Raw genomic sequence first — 18,837 nt, forward strand, 5'->3', positions numbered from 1 at the left:
TGACACTGTATCTACCAGTGAAAACATTACCGAAGGTCAGCAACTTGTTCTTCTGATGGATACATCGGCCTGTGGCTTCCCCACCTTTTGAAGTGAATCCCCAAGCAGTCCCGCTCTCAGAGTAGGGTGCCTGCCTGCCTATACCAAAACATCTTGCAGTTCAGAACAAGCAAAATGGCCGTCCCTCCTCACATCCGAATCCAAGCAATAGTGCTTTGCAAATGTGTGGATGGAGGCCCAGTTGCCGCCCGGCAGATGTCTACCACAGGGACACCTCTAGCCAAAGCCGAAGAAGAAGACTTAGCGTTAGTAGATTGAGTGTGAATACCTTTAGGAGGCTCCTTCTTGGCCAAGGCATAGCACATTTTAATACACAGGACAATCCACCTGGACAGCGTTCTTTTGTGGACAGCCGTACCCTTTATCTTGCCTACACATCCGATGAAGAGTTGATCGTCCAACCTGTAGTCCTTGGTTCTGTCCAAGTAAAAGCTGACTGTCCTCTTGAGGTACAGGTGTTGACGTCTTTCCTCCTCCTTAGAAGGGTGAGAGGAATGGTAGAAACTGGGTACGGTGATGGACTGCCCCAAATGAAAAAGAGTGGCCATCTTAGGCAGGAAAGCAGCTCTGGTCCTTACAACCATCTTATCCACACGGAATGATGTAAAAAGAGACCTGGAGCTAAGAGCCTGCCATTCACTCACCCTCATAGCAGAAGTGACTGCATCCAAAAATATAGTTTTAAATGCCTGAAACCTTAAGGGACAACTATGTAATGGTTCAAAGGGTGGACCCATCAAGACCGTGAGAATCAAATTCAAATCCCACTGAGGCATGAGAAAAGAAGGATTAGTTACTTACCTGTAATCCTAGTTCTCTTCCAGGGGTATCCTCATCAAAGTCATAAGCATTAGAATATTCCCGCCCATGCGCGGGACCCCGGAAACAATATATTATATGTGCCCCACATATATATATACATATATATATAAATATATATATATAAAAATAAGCAATTGCAGCCAAATAAAACAGTAGAGCTGGAATATGCTGTGAAGAATTTCCACCATACATGTGTATTAGCATTAGAAACATGAGAAACAACACCAATGCTTGTTTAGAAACTGTTTTAATGCTTAGAAAGCAGTAGAAATTCTTATAACACACTGTAAGCATATACAGCTCCCAGGCTGCATTGCAAATACCCAGTCTAAAAAGACTGAAAAGCTAACCTGTAGCTGCATGTACTAAAACTGACGCTGTGCCTTTAAGGCGCCTCTGCCCCTAGCTTCCCATCATGCCTCAGGGGTTACAGTTAGGTCAGTTGTTCTTTTCGGAGACTGAAAACCAAACCATGGTAATAACAGGTTAAAACATCTCCTACTTAATAAACAAAGTCCTTTGCCCGGGGAGGCGGGAGGGTTGCTTATGACTTTGATGAGGATACCCCTGGAAGAGAACTAGGATTACAGGTAAGTAACTAATCCTTCTCTTCCAGGGGATCCTCATCAATAGTCATAAGCATTAGAATAGAGTAGCGAGCCTCACCTCATCCCTGCGGGCAAAGGAATCAACAGATAACATTCATATCCGTAGGCCCAAACAGTAGGCCTTATTCTACCCAAATAGGTTTCTCAAGGAGGCTTGCCCTACCTGAGACTCCGCTCTGGAATCAGACTCTAGGCAATAATGCCTTGTAAAGGTATGGACTGATTTCCATGTTGCAGCCTTGCATATTTCTGACATAGGAATGTCACGTAAAAACGATATTGTGGCTGCTTTTCCTCTAGTGGAATGAGCTTTGGGTGATTGAAACAAAGATTTGCCAGCCAGCTGGTATGCTAGCCTGATACAGGAGACAATCCATCTGGAGATGGATATTTTGTTTGCTGCAAACCCCGTCCTCATTGGACCATAATTGACAAAGAGTTGGTCTGTCTTTCTGGTGTCCTTCGTCTTCTCTAGGTAAAACTTTAGTACCCGTTTAAGATCTAACGAGTGCAACGACCTCTCAGCTGGGGTCGATGGGTTAGGAAAGAACGAAGGAAGGGTAATCGTTTGATTTATATGGAATTCTGAGACCACCTTTGGAAGGAAAGATGGATGAGCCCTCATTACTACTCTGTTGTGGTGAAACACAGTGTAAGGTTCCTTGGTGCAGAGTGCTTGTATCTCGCTAACCCTGCGAGCAGAGGTTATTGCCACCAAGAAGGCCGCCTTCCAAGTGAGATGCTGCAAGGAGGCCTTGTGTATAGGCTCAAACGGTGTAGACATCAGCCTGGAGAGAACCAGGTTCAACTCCCAGGGAGGAGAAGGATTTCTCACAGGGGGATAGACCTTCTTTAACCCCTGAAGGAAATCCTTAACCACTGGGACTTGAAAAAACGATGTTTGTGTAGGTGATTTCCTGTACGCTACTATGGCGGATAGATGAACCCTAATAGAAGCGTATTTCAACCCTGATGTAGCTAAGTAAAGGAGGTATGGAAGGACTACCTCTTCTTGTCCTTTGGTGGGATCAAAGCCATGGTCCTTACACCAAATGAAAAATCTTTTCCACTTGAACGCATAAGACGCCCTCGTGGAAGGTCTCTTTGCCTCTCTTAAAATATGCATACATTCCGGAGGCAGATTCAAGTGTCCATATTGCAAGACCTCAGGAGCCATGCAGTCAGGTTCAACGACGGGAGGTTGGGATGCAGGATCCTCCCGTTCATTTTGCTCAACAGGTCTGGCCTGCACGGCAGGCGTCTGTGTGGGCACAGCGGCAGATGTAACAGATCTGGATACCACCATTGTCGCGGCCAATCCGGAGCAATCAGGATCATGTCCATGCTCGATCTGATGAGCTTGGCCACCACCTTCGGAATCAGTGCCAGAGGAGGAAACGCATAGGCGAACATTCCTGTCCACTCCAACAGGAGAGCGTTCCCTTGCGTCCCTGGCCGGTGGAACCTGGACGCGAAGGCGTGGCATTTGGCGTTTTCGCCGTCCGCAAATAAGTCTATGTCTGGACGACCCCAGCAACGGAAGAGTTCTTCGACTACTTCGTCGTTTAGCACCCAGTCTGGCTGATCTTCGAAGTGCCTGCTGAGTGCGTCTGCTTTTGTGTTTAGCTCGCCTGGGAGGTGCACTGCCACCACCGACAGTCCCCGAGCCAGAAGCCAGTGCCAGATTGTCTGGGCCTCCAGAGACAGAGGGCGAGATCGAGTTCCTCCCTGCTTGTTCAGATAGAACATAGTTGTAGTGTTGTCTGTCTGAACCAGGATTTTGTCCGTTGTTATTGCTGGAAGGAACGCTTTGAGCGCCAGATGAACTGCTCGAAGCTCCAGCATGTTGATGTGATATGTCTGGAGGTTGGTCGACCAGCGACCCAGAATCTGAAGATGACCCATGTGAGCACCCCAGCCTTCTAGAGATGCGTCCGTTACCACAGACAGCGAAGGAAGAGGTTGCTGAAAAGGGACTCCCTGCAGGACATTCCGAGGGCGAGTCCACCACTGTATTGAGGTCAGTGCTGCTTGAGACAGGATGATTCGATCCTCCCAATCTCCTGTCGCTTGGTCCCACTGATCTTCCACAGACTCTTGTAGAGGCCGCATCCTCAACCTGGCGTTTGGTATTAGGAAGATGCAGGACGCCATGGAGCCCAACAGAGATGCTACTTCTCGCACCTTTGGACGAGGAAACAGAAGTAACTTTTTGCATTTCTGCCCCATGGAAGATAGTCTCTCCTGCGAAGGAAACGCTCTTCCTAACTTTGTGTCTAGAATTGCTCCCAGATAGTGGATAGTTTGCGTGGGCTGCAGGACCGACTTTTCTGTGTTCACGTGAAAGCCGAGCCTGTGTAGTTGTTGGAGACACAGGTGACAGTCTTTGGTGGCTTGACGAGGGGACGGACTCTTCAGGAGCCTGTCGTCTAGATATGGGTACACAAAGAGACCTTTTTTGTGTAGACATGCCGCTACCACTGCCATGCACTTGGTGAATACCCTTGGTGCGGATTTGAGTCCGAAGGGAAGCACTTTGTACTGGTAATGCTTGTTCCCTACCAGAAATCTCAAGTACTTCCGATGACCTGGTGTTATAGGAATGTGGAAGTACGCGTCCTGTAAATCCACCGAACACATCCAATCTCCAATTTGTAGATGAGGACATATCTGATGAAGTGCCAGCATGCGAAACTTCTCTTTGACCACCACCTTGTTGAGGGTTCGAAGATCCAAAATTGGTCTGAATTTGTCCTCTTGGTCTCTTTTGGGGACTAGAAAATACCTTGAATACACTCCTCTCCCCCTTTGGGATGGGGGTACCTCTTCGATTGCGTTTTTCTTTAAGAGGACGTTCACCTCCCTTTTGAGGAGTTTTAGATGGTACGAGCGAGTCTTTTTTGGAGGAATCGGTTGTGGTCTCTTCCGGAAACGTAGCGCATATCCATTGCGCAGTATATTCAGCACCCACCGATCTTTTGTGATGCTGACCCACTCTGCCAGGTGTTGCGAAGCACTTCCTCCCACTGGAGTGGGTAACGGCGCCAGAGGAAGCCACTGCTCAGGCCTTGCCTCCTCTAGGCGTGGTAGAGGACTGATGATGTCCGCCTCTGCCTCTGCCCGATTTTCCTCCTCTGTATTGCGCCTTCCCTTGTGGCTTGTTTTGAGACCATTGAGGGGTTTGAACCCTCTGTTGGCCTCCCCGGTTCTTGTTGGTCTTGAAGCGTCGTTTAAACGGCTCTTTCTTTTTCTCCAGACCAACCGCCTTCACTGTGTCCAACTCTGTCTTCATGCGGGTCATTTCCTGATCGGCATGCTCCCCGAAGAGTGAAGATCCTGAAAAAGGTAGATTGAGGATGCGTTGCTGGGCATCTGGTTTGAGACCAGTTAAACGCAGCCAAGAAGATCTCCTCGCACATACTCCATGTCAGTAGGCATGTCCTGCTAGAAGGGCGTTATCTGCAGATGAACTAATCATTTGGTTCGCCACCAAACAGCCCTCCGTCACTGTTTCCTCAAAGTCCTTCTGGTCCTCCTTGGGCAATTTCTCTTTGAATCGTTCCATGGAGTCCCATAGGGCTCTATCGTACCTTCCAAGAAGGGCTGATGCACTAGAGACTTTCAGGGATGAAGCTGCTGTGCTGCATACCCTGCGTCCCCAAGAATCTTGCGTCTTGCTGTCTTTGTCAGGAGGAACTGAAGAAGAAGACGCGACTGTGTGATTCTTCTTAGCTGAGGCTACTATAACTGAGTCCGCCGCAGGCTCTCCCTTAACAAAGATAGGATCTGAGTCGGCCGGCCTATATTTCTTCTGGATACGTGCCGGTACCGCCCTGATCGTTGCTGGCGTGAGGAAAACCTCTTTGATTGGGTCCATTACCCCTGGAACCAATGGGAGCAAAGGCCATGTATATGATTTGTGACGAAGGGTCTCAAAAATCACAGTAGTGGAAACCTCTGGAACAGCCATCTCTATATTAAGTTTGTGAGCCCCCCTTTGTAAGACGTCCAGATACGTGTTGACGTCGTCAAGCGGGGAAGCTCTGGAGCGAGGGCTGTCTGCCAGCGTTGGAGAGTAATCCCCTTTAGAAGATCTAGATGAAGATGAAGAGGAGGATGATGATGGAGTTCTCCTTCTCCTGTGGTGAGATTTCTCCTTCCTCACTGGTGATCTTCTCGGTCGTTCTTCCCTTCGAGGAGAACGTGATTCACTCTGATGCTCCCTTCGTGGAGATCTCGATCTCTCAGTCCGTACCTCCCTTCTCGGTGTTCGAGATCTGGGTTGCTCCCTCCTTGGTGATCGGGAGACCCTGGGGGCATGCGACCTGTCCGCTCTCCTCTCTTGTGAGCGTGATCGGTGACTGGTAGGACTCTGTCTGTCTGCCTCTTCTGCCAGCTGTTGAAGAGGGGACCTGTGGTCTGGACTTAAGTACTTTCGTAGTCTCTCCGTCGCTCCAGAATCCTTCCATTTACTCAACGGACCATACCATCTTGGCGAGAGTCTTCGCTGGGGTGTCTTTTGCACCGGACTCCTACTCCTAGAAGAGGACCTCGATGAACCAGAGGTACTTAAGGAGGAATGGTGAGAAGCAGATTGTGTCACTAGGACTGTCGAAGGCACTGAAGGAGATCTCCGTCTCACCGGTGTTGGAGGACGTCTCAAAAGTCTTTCCCTTGACTTCGAACGCCTCTGCGGCGTGATAACCCTCGACGTCGAATGCTTCGACGGTGACCTGTGGTCCCTCGACGTCGATCGGCGATGATGAGCCGACGACGGAGTCTTCTCCCTCGACGTCGAACGGCGTCGTCCTGCCTTCGACGGAGGTCTCGACGTCGAACGGCGTTGCCTTGCCGTCGACCGAGGTCTTGACGTCGAACGGCGTTGCCCTGCCGTCGACGGAGGTCTCGACGTCGACCGACATTGGTCTGTCGGCGACGGAGATGTCAATCGACGTTGTCCTGTCGTCGACGATGCCCTCGACGTCGACCTGACATGTGGCGACGGCGGAGGATCGGACATCCTCGATGCCGACGCGCCTCACTGCTCCATCAGGATTCAAGCAAGCCGGGCCGAAGAAGGCTGAAATGCCAGAAACCGGTCCCCGGTAGCTTGTCTCCTTTCTGGTGAAGAATTGGCTTGGTAGTTTAGTCTGCCCTGTTCCCATGATGCACTGGGCCAGGGACAGACTGATTTGCATATAGCCAGGTTCTGAGCTGGGATGGGGCAGTGAGATAAATAACGGTGATGGATCAAGCCCTGATCTTTGGACTGGGTAAGAGTGGTCTGTTTAACTCAGACACTCTGTTCATCACCACCCCCTTTTCTAAATCGTTTTTGGCCACTATAGGTGTGGCAGGGTATACTCAGACATGAGTCCCTTTCTCACTGCTCCATCAGGATTCAAGCAAGCCGGGCCGAAGAAGGCTGAAATGCCAGAAACCGGTCCCCGGTAGCTTGTCTCCTTTCTGGTGAAGAATTGGCTTGGTAGTTTAGTCTGCCCTGTTCCCATGATGCACTGGGCCAGGGACAGACTGATTTGCATATAGCCAGGTTCTGAGCTGGGATGGGGCAGTGAGATAAATAACGGTGATGGATCAAGCCCTGATCTTTGGACTGGGTAAGAGTGGTCTGTTTAACTCAGACACTCTGTTCATCACCACCCCCTTTTCTAAATCCGTGGAGACGTCGGCGGAGGTGTCACACTCTTGGAAGCCTGTCGACGTCGAGACGACGGCGAATGTGATCTGTCCCTCGACGCCGATCGTCGCCTGGTTGACGACGGCGGAGGTGACTTATGTCTTGACGTCGATCTTCTCGTCGACGGTGATCTCGTGGCTTCTCTCGACGCCGATCGTCGCCTAGTTGACGACGGCTGAGCTTTCTTCGTCGTCTGTGAACTTCTTTTCGACGACGATTTCCTCATCGAGGCCGGTCCCGACGTCGACGGAGCTTTTTCTCTCGAACTGTCCATCAGATGCTGTTTTTTCAGCGCCAAGCCCGGTGCTGAGGTTGATGGACGCTCTGACTTGCCTTTGGAGGGAGTTCTGGGTCTCTTTGAACTCTTCCTCTCTGTAGAGCTTCCCCTCATGGATCTCTGGGCCAGACCATAGAGCCTGTTCCTCTCTCTGTCTTTAAGAGTCCTGTCAGACAGATTTTTACAATGTGAACAGTCTTTAGGATCATGATCCTCTGGCAAGCATAAAATACAGACCTCATGAGAGTCCGTTTTTGCCTTCTTGTGGCCACAAGAAGGGCAATCATCAAATAATTAAGGCATCCTGACAGGAAAACCTCACCAAAAATCGACTGCTAAGCAGTTATTTACTTGACCCTGATGTTAAAAGTCAAAGTAAATCAAAAAATTGTTCTTTAGAAGATTTTCTGACTGAAAAAGGCAGAAAAGTGTGGAGCTGTGTATCCAGGGTCCTTCCTGAAGGAGCCGGAAAGAACAACTGACCTAACTGTAACCCCTGAGGCATGATGGGAAGCTAGGGGCAGAGGTGCCATAAAAGGCACAGCGTCAGTTTTAGTACATGCAGCTACAGGTTAGCTTTTCAGTCTTTTTAGACTGGGTATTTGCAATGCAGCCTGGGAGCTGTATATGCTTACAGTGTGTTATAAGAATTTCTACTGCTTTCTAAGCATTAAAACAGTTTCTAAACAAGCATTGGTGTTGTTTCTCATGTTTCTAATGCTAATACACATGTATGGTGGAAATTCTTCACAGCATATTCCAGCTCTACTGTTTTATTTGGCTGCAATTGCTTATTTTTATATACATATATATATTTATATATATATATGTATATATATATGTGGGGCACATATAATATATTGTTTCCGGGGTCCCGCGCATGGGCGGGAATATTCTAATGCTTATGACTATTGATGAGGATCCCCTGGAAGAGAAGTGGGAGGAAACCTAATAGGGAGACCCTTAATGAATCTCATAACTATGGGAGATTTACACAATGAGGGTTGATCTGGTAAATAGAGAAAAGCCAACAAGGCATACAAGTTGCCCTTAACAGTAGCTACTGCACAACCCTGTTATGCTAGAAGAGAAGAGAGAAACTCAGAACATCAGACAAATGGGACTGTAAAAGGTTCAATTGATCTCTCTCACCATTTAACAAACTTGGCGCACCTACCACAATCTACAGATTTGGTGGAGTGTCTCCTGGCTGGCAATATAACGTCCACCACATCTGGTAGCAGAGAGAAGGAACTCAGGTTGCCCAGCTCAATCTCCAGGAATGAAGGTGCAGGCTCTGGAGGTGGGTTGTAGAAGCTGCCCCTATGACTGCGAGAGGAGGTCTGACCTGAGAGGGGGACAGAGCGGAGGGTGCAATGAGAGGCAAAGGAGGTCTGTATACCATACCCCTTTTGCAGCCAATCCGGGGCAATCAATAACTGCGGCCTGGTCTTGGTGAATCTTCCTCAGAACTCGAGGAATCAAGGGTATGGGTGGAAAAGCATAAAGAAGCTGTAAGACCCAATCTAACAGACACCTGTCCCCCAATGCTCCCCGCGTTGGATACTACAGAATGCAGGGCAGTGCGCGTTCTCGAGAGTGATAAACAAGTCCGACTGAGGAAACCCCCACTTCCTGAAAATGTGAAGGACCACTGACGGATAGAGACTTTCCGCACACACATTCAGCTCTCCGGCCAATTGATTTGCGATTACGGAAAACTGATGGTCCTGAGCCCAGGAGCAGAGTTGCATGGCCTCTCTGCAGAGTAGATACAATTCTACTCCTCCCTGTTTGTTGATGTACCATATTGCGGTAGTGTTGTCCGTTAGGACCTGAACCTACTGCCTGCAAAGGGAAGGCCTTGAGAGCCAAACGTATCACCCGCAATTCTAGAAGATTTATGTGAAACAGTCTTTCTTCTGGAGACCAAACACCTTTGACCTATACCTAGCTCCCTTTCCCCCTCCTTTCTTTCCAGTGTATACTACTATGCCCATCTCAGGAACAAGTGTATGTATTTTATTAAACTACAAAGTGTTATCCATAGGGCCGGTAGAAGGTGTCTTAGTAGTGGCAAATTTATACCTCTTAACATATTCACTAACAACTGCAGGACATGCAAAATCTTTAAGAGGGTAATCCCGTTAAGTTGAATAGAAAATTGTCCACATGTGTTATGTTATATTATAGAGCACTTGTAGAGCGCTGCTTTCACTCCGAGGAGCATCATGAAGCTGTGCGTATCCCTAACGGGCACAACAACTAGAACTAAGAGGGTCAGAAGAGTGATCTACATAGAGTGTCAGGGGCAGAAAAAATCCAGGTTTTCAGAGCCTTCCTGAAGAGGGTCTCAGTTTGGATGAAACGTAGATGGTTGGGGAGCAGATTCCAAGCTTTGGCCCCAGGTACAGCAATAGATGTCATCCCTTTGTGATACCTGAAAACAGGGGGATTGAAAAGATTTGCATTGGACGATCTGAGTGTGCAGTGTGTCACATAGCGAGCAAACCTTGCCCGAAAATAGCGGGCCTTTGGAATTAAAAGCTCTGAAAGTAATTATTAGGATCTTGAACAGGACTTGTTTATGAATGGGCAGCCAATGAAGTGCTTCAAAGGCAGCTGATGCTGATGAGCTTCTAAGCCCTTTTAATACTGCACTTATTTTCCTGGTAGTACAGGGGAGAAGATCGAAAAACCTTTAAAGTGATTTTATAAAAACAAAAACATGTCCTAGCCACAGCTAGGGATTGCTGGTGAAAGAAAAGCGCTGAGTCAAATTTCACCCCAGGTTCAGATCGGGAAAACATGGCGGCAGTCGGCTGACTGCAGCGGTGCTCCGCTCCGTCTCGGCCCCAGGTGCTGGATCTCTAGCGCTTTTGACTCGCTCATCTCGTTAAGCTATGCGGCAGCTTTGAGCAGGTTTTGCTCACAACTCAATACTTCTCTTTTTTGAGCTCCGTGACACTGTTTTAATCAAGCTCTTTGCTCTTACCTTGATGTGCCTCGATCATACGGCAAGCTTCGGTGCTCAGGAGGGAGGGCGCGGCAGCTCCACAGAGTCGATCAGCTGCAGCGGAGGTGAACGCCCTTCCCAAGGCAAGCCCACACCTGAGCTGTTACGGTGGGAACAAGCCGCCCTGGAGCTCCGCAGAACCAGGCGGATTCGAAGTCTTTGCAGGGATTCCTGCATTAGCGGCGCCTGCCACAATAGCAAGTCGGCATTTGGAGTTACTGTTTCATCGCCCTTAAAGTTAGACGGCGGTTTTGTTCTGCCGCTCACAGGAGCCTCATATGAAGGTGAAGCTAATGAGTTAGCCACTGGGAGTGAATACTACGCCAAAGAGGTGATTAATACTAGAAACAATCGGAAATCCACAAGCTCAACTGTGGCACACATGAGCACTGCAGAACCTGCTAGGAAGTTAAGAGGTAAGAGCGCTGCAAAGGGCTTGGTGGGGACCAGTATATCCCGTAAAAAGAGAGCTAAAGGCGCACTGCAAGCTACCGAGGAGGAGGCTGGCAGGGAGGTTTTTGAGTTAGGAAGAAGCCCTCAAAACGGAGCGAAATTAAACTCTGATCAGGAAACATCCTCTTACCTTTCAACTGAAGTTAAAGCAAAAAGGGGCAGGAAACGCGGTAAAGCGAAACCCCCTACAGCTTCCATACCTAAAATCACTCCATCACTGCGCTCATATTTCAAGGTAGTTCCCCAAGTCCTGAAAATTGGGAAAGGACACCAGCAATCTAGCAACAATATTACGGAATTCGAACCAGGTTCAGAGATCATGCCTATCAATGGGCAGGTTCTGTCCCCTGCGACAGAGGCCACAGAGGCCGCCTCAGCTAATCCTTTAGACAATCAGCTACAAACGGCTAGTACTGACTCCTCTCATGTATCACAACTAGCAGAGAGGTCATCTAACGAGGATGATGTAGAGAGTTTATTGCTTAAAAATCCCATAGACCTAGGTACACAAAACTCTGATGTGTCAATGGCAGTGGATGGCACAGCACTACCCTCTGTACCAGTAGATGGCTGCAGTGACCTTATCAGTGACCCTAGTAGTGTAGCTACAGTTAACATGGAAGACAATTTTGAGGCTGGAATATTTTCTGAACTCCCTTTGATAACATCCCAAGAACCAAATGACGCTGTAGGGTCATGTCCAGAAACTATCTCTGTAGCCTCAATACAACTAATGTTTGCAGCACTATCTGTGGAGATTAAGCAAGGCTTTGCCGAATCAGCCTCTAATCAGAGGGAGATAAGGAGTTTCTGCGAGTCTCTTGATGAGAGAATAGGCACCTTGACGGCGAGAACCCAAGCACTGGAGGAAACTGTGGGTCAAATATCGATGAGGGCTGAGGGCACCGAGGATGATATCACAAGATTAAAAAAAGATTAAGCCCTCTCGGAGAGAATGGAGCTCTTAGAAAACAAAGCAAGGCGTAGTAATATACGCATCTTGAATGTTCCTGAAGGAAGCGAAGGCACGGATATCAAGAGCTACATAATCACTCTACTAAAAGAAACTTTAAATCTTTCCCATTCTATTGAGGAGTTAGCAACGGATATTCAACGCATACATAGGGATCCTTTTAGACGTAACCCACAGCGGACTAAACCCAGGAAAATTCTTGTAAACTTTCATACCTACTCCTTGAAGGAGCATATCCTAAATCAAGCACTTAAGCTAAAGTCACAAACATTTAAAGGCTTTAACTTTCAGATTCGTTCGGATCTGTCCCGGTTCACTTTAGAAAAACAGTGGGAGCTGGGCCAGAGGATGGACGTTTTTCGTAAATTTGGTGCTACAGTACAGATGGGTTTCCCCGCATCTCTCAAGATAATGCTAAACAATAAAATGTACAACATTAGATCAGTGCAGGCTGCAGATGATCTCCTACTATCTCTTGGCAGCAGGAAACAGAGGGAGTAGAACTGAGATGTGTTGAAACACAGCTAATAAGAGCACCATCAACTGTTAATGCCTTAATGGCTTAATGCCTTAAATTATCAAATCTTCATTAATCAAGTAGGGTGGATAAAATATAGCATGAGAAAATAAAGGCGTTAAATCACCTCGGGTAAAAAATAAAAAAAAAAAAAAAGGGAGAGAAAAAGGGTAAAGGGAATAGGAAAAAAAATATATATATAGGTTGGGGAAAAGGCAGGAAAAATAAAAAAAAATAATGATATTTGCCCATAAAACAAGTAGTACATCCAAAGGCGAGTCACACTATAAATATAAGAGGCACACAGGGTCGAGATGGGGAAGAGCTAGGGGCACTTACTTCCGGAAAACTTCCGGTTGGTGAGTACAGGGTTTTCCCAGGGTAGGAGGGGGGTGGGGAGGGCAGGGCACGGGGGGTGGTGGGGCACAACCAGATTTCAAAGAATGAGCTCCAATCTTTTTATCTAAATACGTTTTTGAATATAAGGTTTTTTACTCATCTCAAGCAAAACAACATGAAATCATACAAATTGTCACATAATCTACTAGTTTTAGTCAGTCTCACCAAATAACCCAAACTCACAACACAATGAGTAAACTCAAACTATTATCCTGGAATGTTAATGGTCTCCGCACCAAGCCTCGTGCTAATAAAATCATGCAATATCTACGAGATACCGATGCGGGGATCATTATCCTCCAGGAGACACACTTAATTGATAGCGAGATACTCGAGTTGGTCCGAAGGAATAGATGGATAGAATCCTCGATTTCAACAACACAAGGATCTAACACACGGGGGTCTCGATTCTTTTCAAGAAATCCGTAAGGTTTAAGATATTACAACAGAAAGTGGATTCAGGAGGGAGATGGGCCATTGTAGCAGTAGAGCTAGGAGAAACACTAGTGGGCTATTATGGTCCAAATATTGACGATCCCTCAGCACTGAAAACCCTATTCAACCACTTGTTAAGTTTCCCAGATCCGGTGATTATAGCCGGGGATTTCAATATCACTCTGAACCCACTTCTGGACAAATCCTCTAACAGTAGGCAAAAAATTATCTCTAAATCCAGAAACTGTCTTTTAGGTTTAATGAACCAGTATGGTTATATTGACATTTGGCGGTTTAGAGAGGGTCAAAGGCAAGACTTCTCATTCAGGAATTTGAAGTATAGACACAAATCTAGAATTGATTTTATTCTTACTAGTAGAGCTTTGGCTGATGACATTACCTCAATACACTACACTCCAATACATCTCTCCGACCATTCTGCAATCGAGGTAGAATTAAAATTGGCCATGGCACCTTCTACAAGAATGTGGTCCTTTGACAGGTCTTTACTCTCATCAATAGAGTATATTGAATTTTTACAGTTAGAAACATGTTACTTCTTTAACACTAACAATGGTACAGCCTCAACAGGAACTATATGGGATGCATTTAAGTGTACATTAAGAGGCCTCATCAAAAATAAAGTAGCCTATAGAAGAAGGCAGTATATAGAGGAAGTAACTTCTATAGAAAATAATATTTTGGCAGTTCAGTCTGATATCGACAATACAGGTTTAATAGACAATCACAACCTTGCCGAAAAACACGTAGAGTTGGATAGGCTAAAGCACGCATTATCGGCAATTCTAGAGAAACGTGTCCTGCAGAGATGGGAGGCAAGTAAGCTTTTGCATTTCCAATATGGGGAGGGGGCGGGGAAATTACTTGCCTGGAAAACAAAATCTGACCGGGTCCGTAACAATATTTCCTCTGTTACATCCGCGAGGGGCACCTTTTCCAGGGACGATGAAATCAGAGTAGCTTTTAGAAATTTCTTTCAATCCATATATCAGGACGATCTTAATGTTACTCAGAATGACATCATGAGTTGGTTGGAAGGTATCTCTCTACCATCTTTAACACCAGAACAGAGCTGCTCCTTGGTTGAGGAAATAACCATTATAGAGGTAGAAGAGGCTATAAGGAGAGCAAAGGGTGGAAAGGCTGCAGGCACTGATGGTTTGCCATGTGAAATATATAAAAAACTTATCACAGAGGTCTCTCCAGTCCTAGTTACCCTTTTTAATCAAATTCTAAGAGACGGCGAATTGCCACCTGAATCATGGGATAATGCCTCCATAACCCTCATCTTGAAGCCTGGCAAACCCTCTTCAGATTGTGGCTCATATCGGCCTATTTCTATATTAAACGCCGACTACAAAATCTTTGCCACTATACTGGCCAATCGGTTGGGCCGGGTAGTGCCTGATATTATAGCTCCGAACCAAAAAGGGTTTATAAAGGGGAGACAGCTTTGTGAGCTCACTTATGAATTACTAGGCTCTATAGATATTGCTATAAAAGAGGCTATCCCCTTGACTGTCCTCACGTTGGATGCTACCAAGGCCTTCGACAGGGTGAATTGGCTGTACCTGTCGGAGGCCTTGAGGAAGTTCAACGTAGGGGATAGATTTCGTAGAACGATAAATTTGCTATATCGGTGACCATCTGCTTCACTCTTGGTAAACGGAGGTTTGACGGAGCCTTTCAGGGTTACGAGAGGAACTAGACAGGGTTGTCCCCTGTCCCCCCCTCCTTTTTGATGTATACATCGAACCCTTTGCTCAAACCCTAAGAGACAATATACTCATTAAACCTTTTATTTTTGGTGGCTGGGATAAAAAGGTGGCACTTTATGCCGATGATATTATGATTTGTACCACGAGTTATGATGAAGCATACCCAGAGATAATCGATCAAGCTCTCAAATTTGGTAAAGTCTCAGGGTATGAGATTAACGCCCTAAAGACAGAGTCAATGTCCTGGAATATTAATATAACTGACAATAACGGGACATCCAAAACCCAAATTCGTTATCTGGGGATAAACATAATTAAAGACATCAACTCGATTGCTTCTCTAAACTTCACCAAAGCAGCTGCAGAGTGCAGGAAACTTATGAGAGACTGGTCACATCTTCCGCTCACAGTTTTGGGTAAGGTTAATCTGGTGAAGATGAGTATCTTACCGAAAATTTCTTTTTTGTTTAACTCAATTCCACTTTTTTTTGATTCAAAGTTAATCTTAAAGCTACAGAGCGCGATTACCAGCTTTATTTGGAATAGTAAGAGCCTTGGAATCTCGTGGAAAAAAATCAGACGTCGTAGGGAGAAGGGAGGGCTGGCCGGTCCAGACCTTCAAATATATGCATGGGCGTTCCAGCTCTTGCACACACGTATGTTGCTTAAAACTCCTACATCAACAGGGATGGGGCTTCTTTTTTCTACATTACTGGAATGTGAAAGAGTAGACCAATCTGGTTTTTTGTTCAAATTTGGCGACCCCAAATTCTTTAAGAAAATAAAATTGAAAGTTTTACAAGGGATTGCATCTACTTGGTATAAAGTGAGGCAAGCGACAAATGTTGGCTACTATTCTGGGAAAGCTCCTATATGGAACTTACCCGCTCCCCCCTCATGGACAATAGATGCCCTTACTAACCCGCTAATAGAAGCTGGTGTCAATAGTTGGGATGATGCGGGTTAATCGCAGCATCAGACATCCATATGTTCTATGAATGTCCAAATCTATCCGCTGTGAATTGAAAAAGGCTGTCCAAACAGCCAATATGCGTCTTGGAAACCAGAAGCTGCTATTAATGAACATTGCTGTTTTATCCAATCCTGGAAATGTTTGCTTCGGTGCTAATGGAAGTAATAACCTGACCTGAGTGCCAGCTCTCTGTGAAGCGGGAGAGAAGTGTTTGATATATATATATGTATATATACATATACTTACTTTACCAATACTGGGCATGCGTAATAAAGGAATGCCTTTTCCCGCTTACTGCATATTCAACCTGAAACAGCAATACAATAGCTCTCCCCTCTCACATAAGTGGCATTTATTAAACCATTTGTGTGGGCATCAATAGAGTGTTGTTCATTGATAGTGTGTCTTTTTACAAACTTGCAAACGTTTTAAGATCACATTATTATCAGATTAACAGGTAGAAATAATTTGCTAAAATTATATTCTCATTGACTGCATAGTTTATATGTTCTCAAATTCCAGGTTCCACAATTTAGTTGTATTGACCACAGTTTCTAGTGGATTATAACGTTAATGCCTCGGGGTAGACTCTCACTTTTGAACTTAACTCGGTAATAAAGGTCATGCCGAATTTTCGCTTTTGGGTTCACCAGTCTTTACTCCAAAAAAATGTATTGTATCTGATCCCCCCAATGTTACTCACCCCAGGGATTTTCAGTAGTCCGGAGATCACAAGAGGTAACTTCAGGGAAGCCACACTTCCAGTGACGCCTAATAAAACATGAAACCTTGTGGGCAAAGCAGGTGGAAGGCCAGGATGGGATATGGGTAGAGGGAGAACGCTGAGCTCTTCTTCTGCTGCTGCTGCTACTACTTCTGTAGACTCCATTTTGCACTGCCTTCGCCTTCAGTTGTCTGCAGCGAGAAGAATATACTGAATTACAAACGTTTACTCACAAACCAAAGCATCTCTAACACCAGCATTGCTCATGAAGGTATGCTTTATGCCTGCTTCTTTGGTTTAAAACTGGAGTTTGCAGCAACTGATTTAGTCACAGCAAAATATTTTCAGTTATAAGACACAGAGTTGAAATGCTATACGTACCTTTAATTAAACGTTTTTGTGTTAAGTGATCAAGCAAAGCTTAGATAAGCTGTTTTTTTTTTAAATATACTTTGTTCCGGATATAGAGAGAACCATAAGAATCATGCTGGTGTGCTTAACATGTCAAAGGAGTAATAAGGGGAGAAAATCCAATATAAAAGAACACGGAATAAACCAAAGGTATGAGTAGCCTTGAATACTAAACATATAGTCAGTTTTAAAAGAGATACAAGGACACAAAATAGAATATTTACATTACATTTAAACAGGAATGTGAAAAAATAGAGTCATAATTAGGAGTGAATAGCTTTATTAATCAGGATGTGCCGCAGATGCTGAAGGCCACCTGCAACAACCACCGTACATGCTGGTCGAGTAGAGCTGAGGGTGAAAAGGATCTCTCTCTCTAAACTGTGAATGATTGGACACTTCGATTGGTGGAACAAAAAAAGGAAGCAATTCCATTTAATGGGCAGGCTTGCAAACATAGTCTCCTGAAGACCGAGTACATTATAAGCGTTCACAAAAGGCTTCTTACACGTGTCTTTACAAACGCTCTAGATTCCACGAGCAAAGAAGATACTGGTCAGTTATTCTATGAATCCCACCACAAGCCAAATCTGCCAAATTGCTAAATAAAACAGCTGTAATCAACGCCAAATTACGCGAGGAACTGCTCTACAATGACTGGGACGCATCCTAATGGTTTTCAGTGAAACTCATGTCCCTAGTGGCCTAAGGTAAGGCACACCTATTTCGGGAGGTTTTTACACTATTATACTACAGCCACATCTGGATATAATCCAGAAAAAACAGACAAAGCACCCCCATGCAGGGAAATTAGTAGGCTTTATCCATACTGTGGGAATGAGAGATCTGGAGACGTGCAAATGGTTTGGCTGCTAGTACAGACTCAGTGTCCCAGGATTCATCGCTTCCAAGGAGGAGGGGCTGCTGTCATTGTCTCACGTTTTTAAGCGCATTGCATCCTGCTGCGCGGGATGTACGTACGGTTTGTCATACATGCACCCCAGTACAGAGATGTGGGCTTAAATCCATCGTTTTTTCTTTGCTCACCACACCACCCCAGTTTGGACCCAGCCATATGTAAATCAGTCTTAACATATGAACAGTCCAGCCCGAACTGCCAAGCCAGGTCCTCACTGGACCAGAAGCACCCCTCATCAGCCAGGCTAGCTTGAATCCAGTGGAACAGCGAGCAAGAGATCCACGTCTTGGCATACCCTTCTCGCTTAGGGCGAAAAGTGCTACAGCAACAAATGATGGACGGAATGCTGAGTAAATCAAATATTCACCCCCAGTCAAGAGGTGTGGGTTAAATCTAACATTATTTTGCTCACTAGGCCACCCCAGTTTGGACCCAGCCATATTTATTTATTTATTTATAAAGTTGTATATAGCGCGAACATATGCAAATCAGTCTTGACCCTGCTCCTCATGGGTACAGTCAAGCCCGAACTGCCAAGCCAAGGGGCTCATTATGATGGCTGCAGTGTTTGGGAACGCCCGCCAGAAATGCGGCGGTCTCACCACTACTATTAGGATGTGCCCACCATACTGGTGGGTGCAGCCTGGGCCTTTATCATTGCGGGTGGTCCTGATAGCCGAAGCATCATCCGCAATGATAAGGGTCCCTGCACCATGTGGCAGGCACTACGCGGTGCCTGCCACTTGGTGAATGGAAATGCAGGGGGGTACCATGGGTAGCCCCCAGTGCAGCGACACCCCCCACACACATGGG

The 18,837-nt window shown here is 46.0% G+C and overlaps 1 protein-coding gene across 3 annotated transcripts in view; it reads right to left on the minus strand.

Moving 5' to 3' along the window:
- PPCDC (phosphopantothenoylcysteine decarboxylase) overlaps positions 1–18,837 on the minus strand; it is a 532,546-nt gene that overhangs the window by 491,647 nt on the left and 22,062 nt on the right. For all 3 annotated transcript variants that reach the window (XM_086959324.1, XM_086959322.1, XM_086959323.1), the window contains exon 2: positions 16,674–16,885. In XM_086959324.1, the coding sequence (XP_086815450.1) occupies positions 16,674–16,859 (186 nt within the window). In that variant the 5' untranslated portion in view covers positions 16,860–16,885. The remainder of the gene's footprint in view (positions 1–16,673; positions 16,886–18,837) is intronic.

This window comes from Lissotriton vulgaris, chromosome 2_2 (genome assembly GCF_964263255.1).
Source record: "Lissotriton vulgaris chromosome 2_2, aLisVul1.2, whole genome shotgun sequence".
Taxonomy (NCBI): Eukaryota; Metazoa; Chordata; class Amphibia; order Caudata; family Salamandridae; genus Lissotriton; species Lissotriton vulgaris.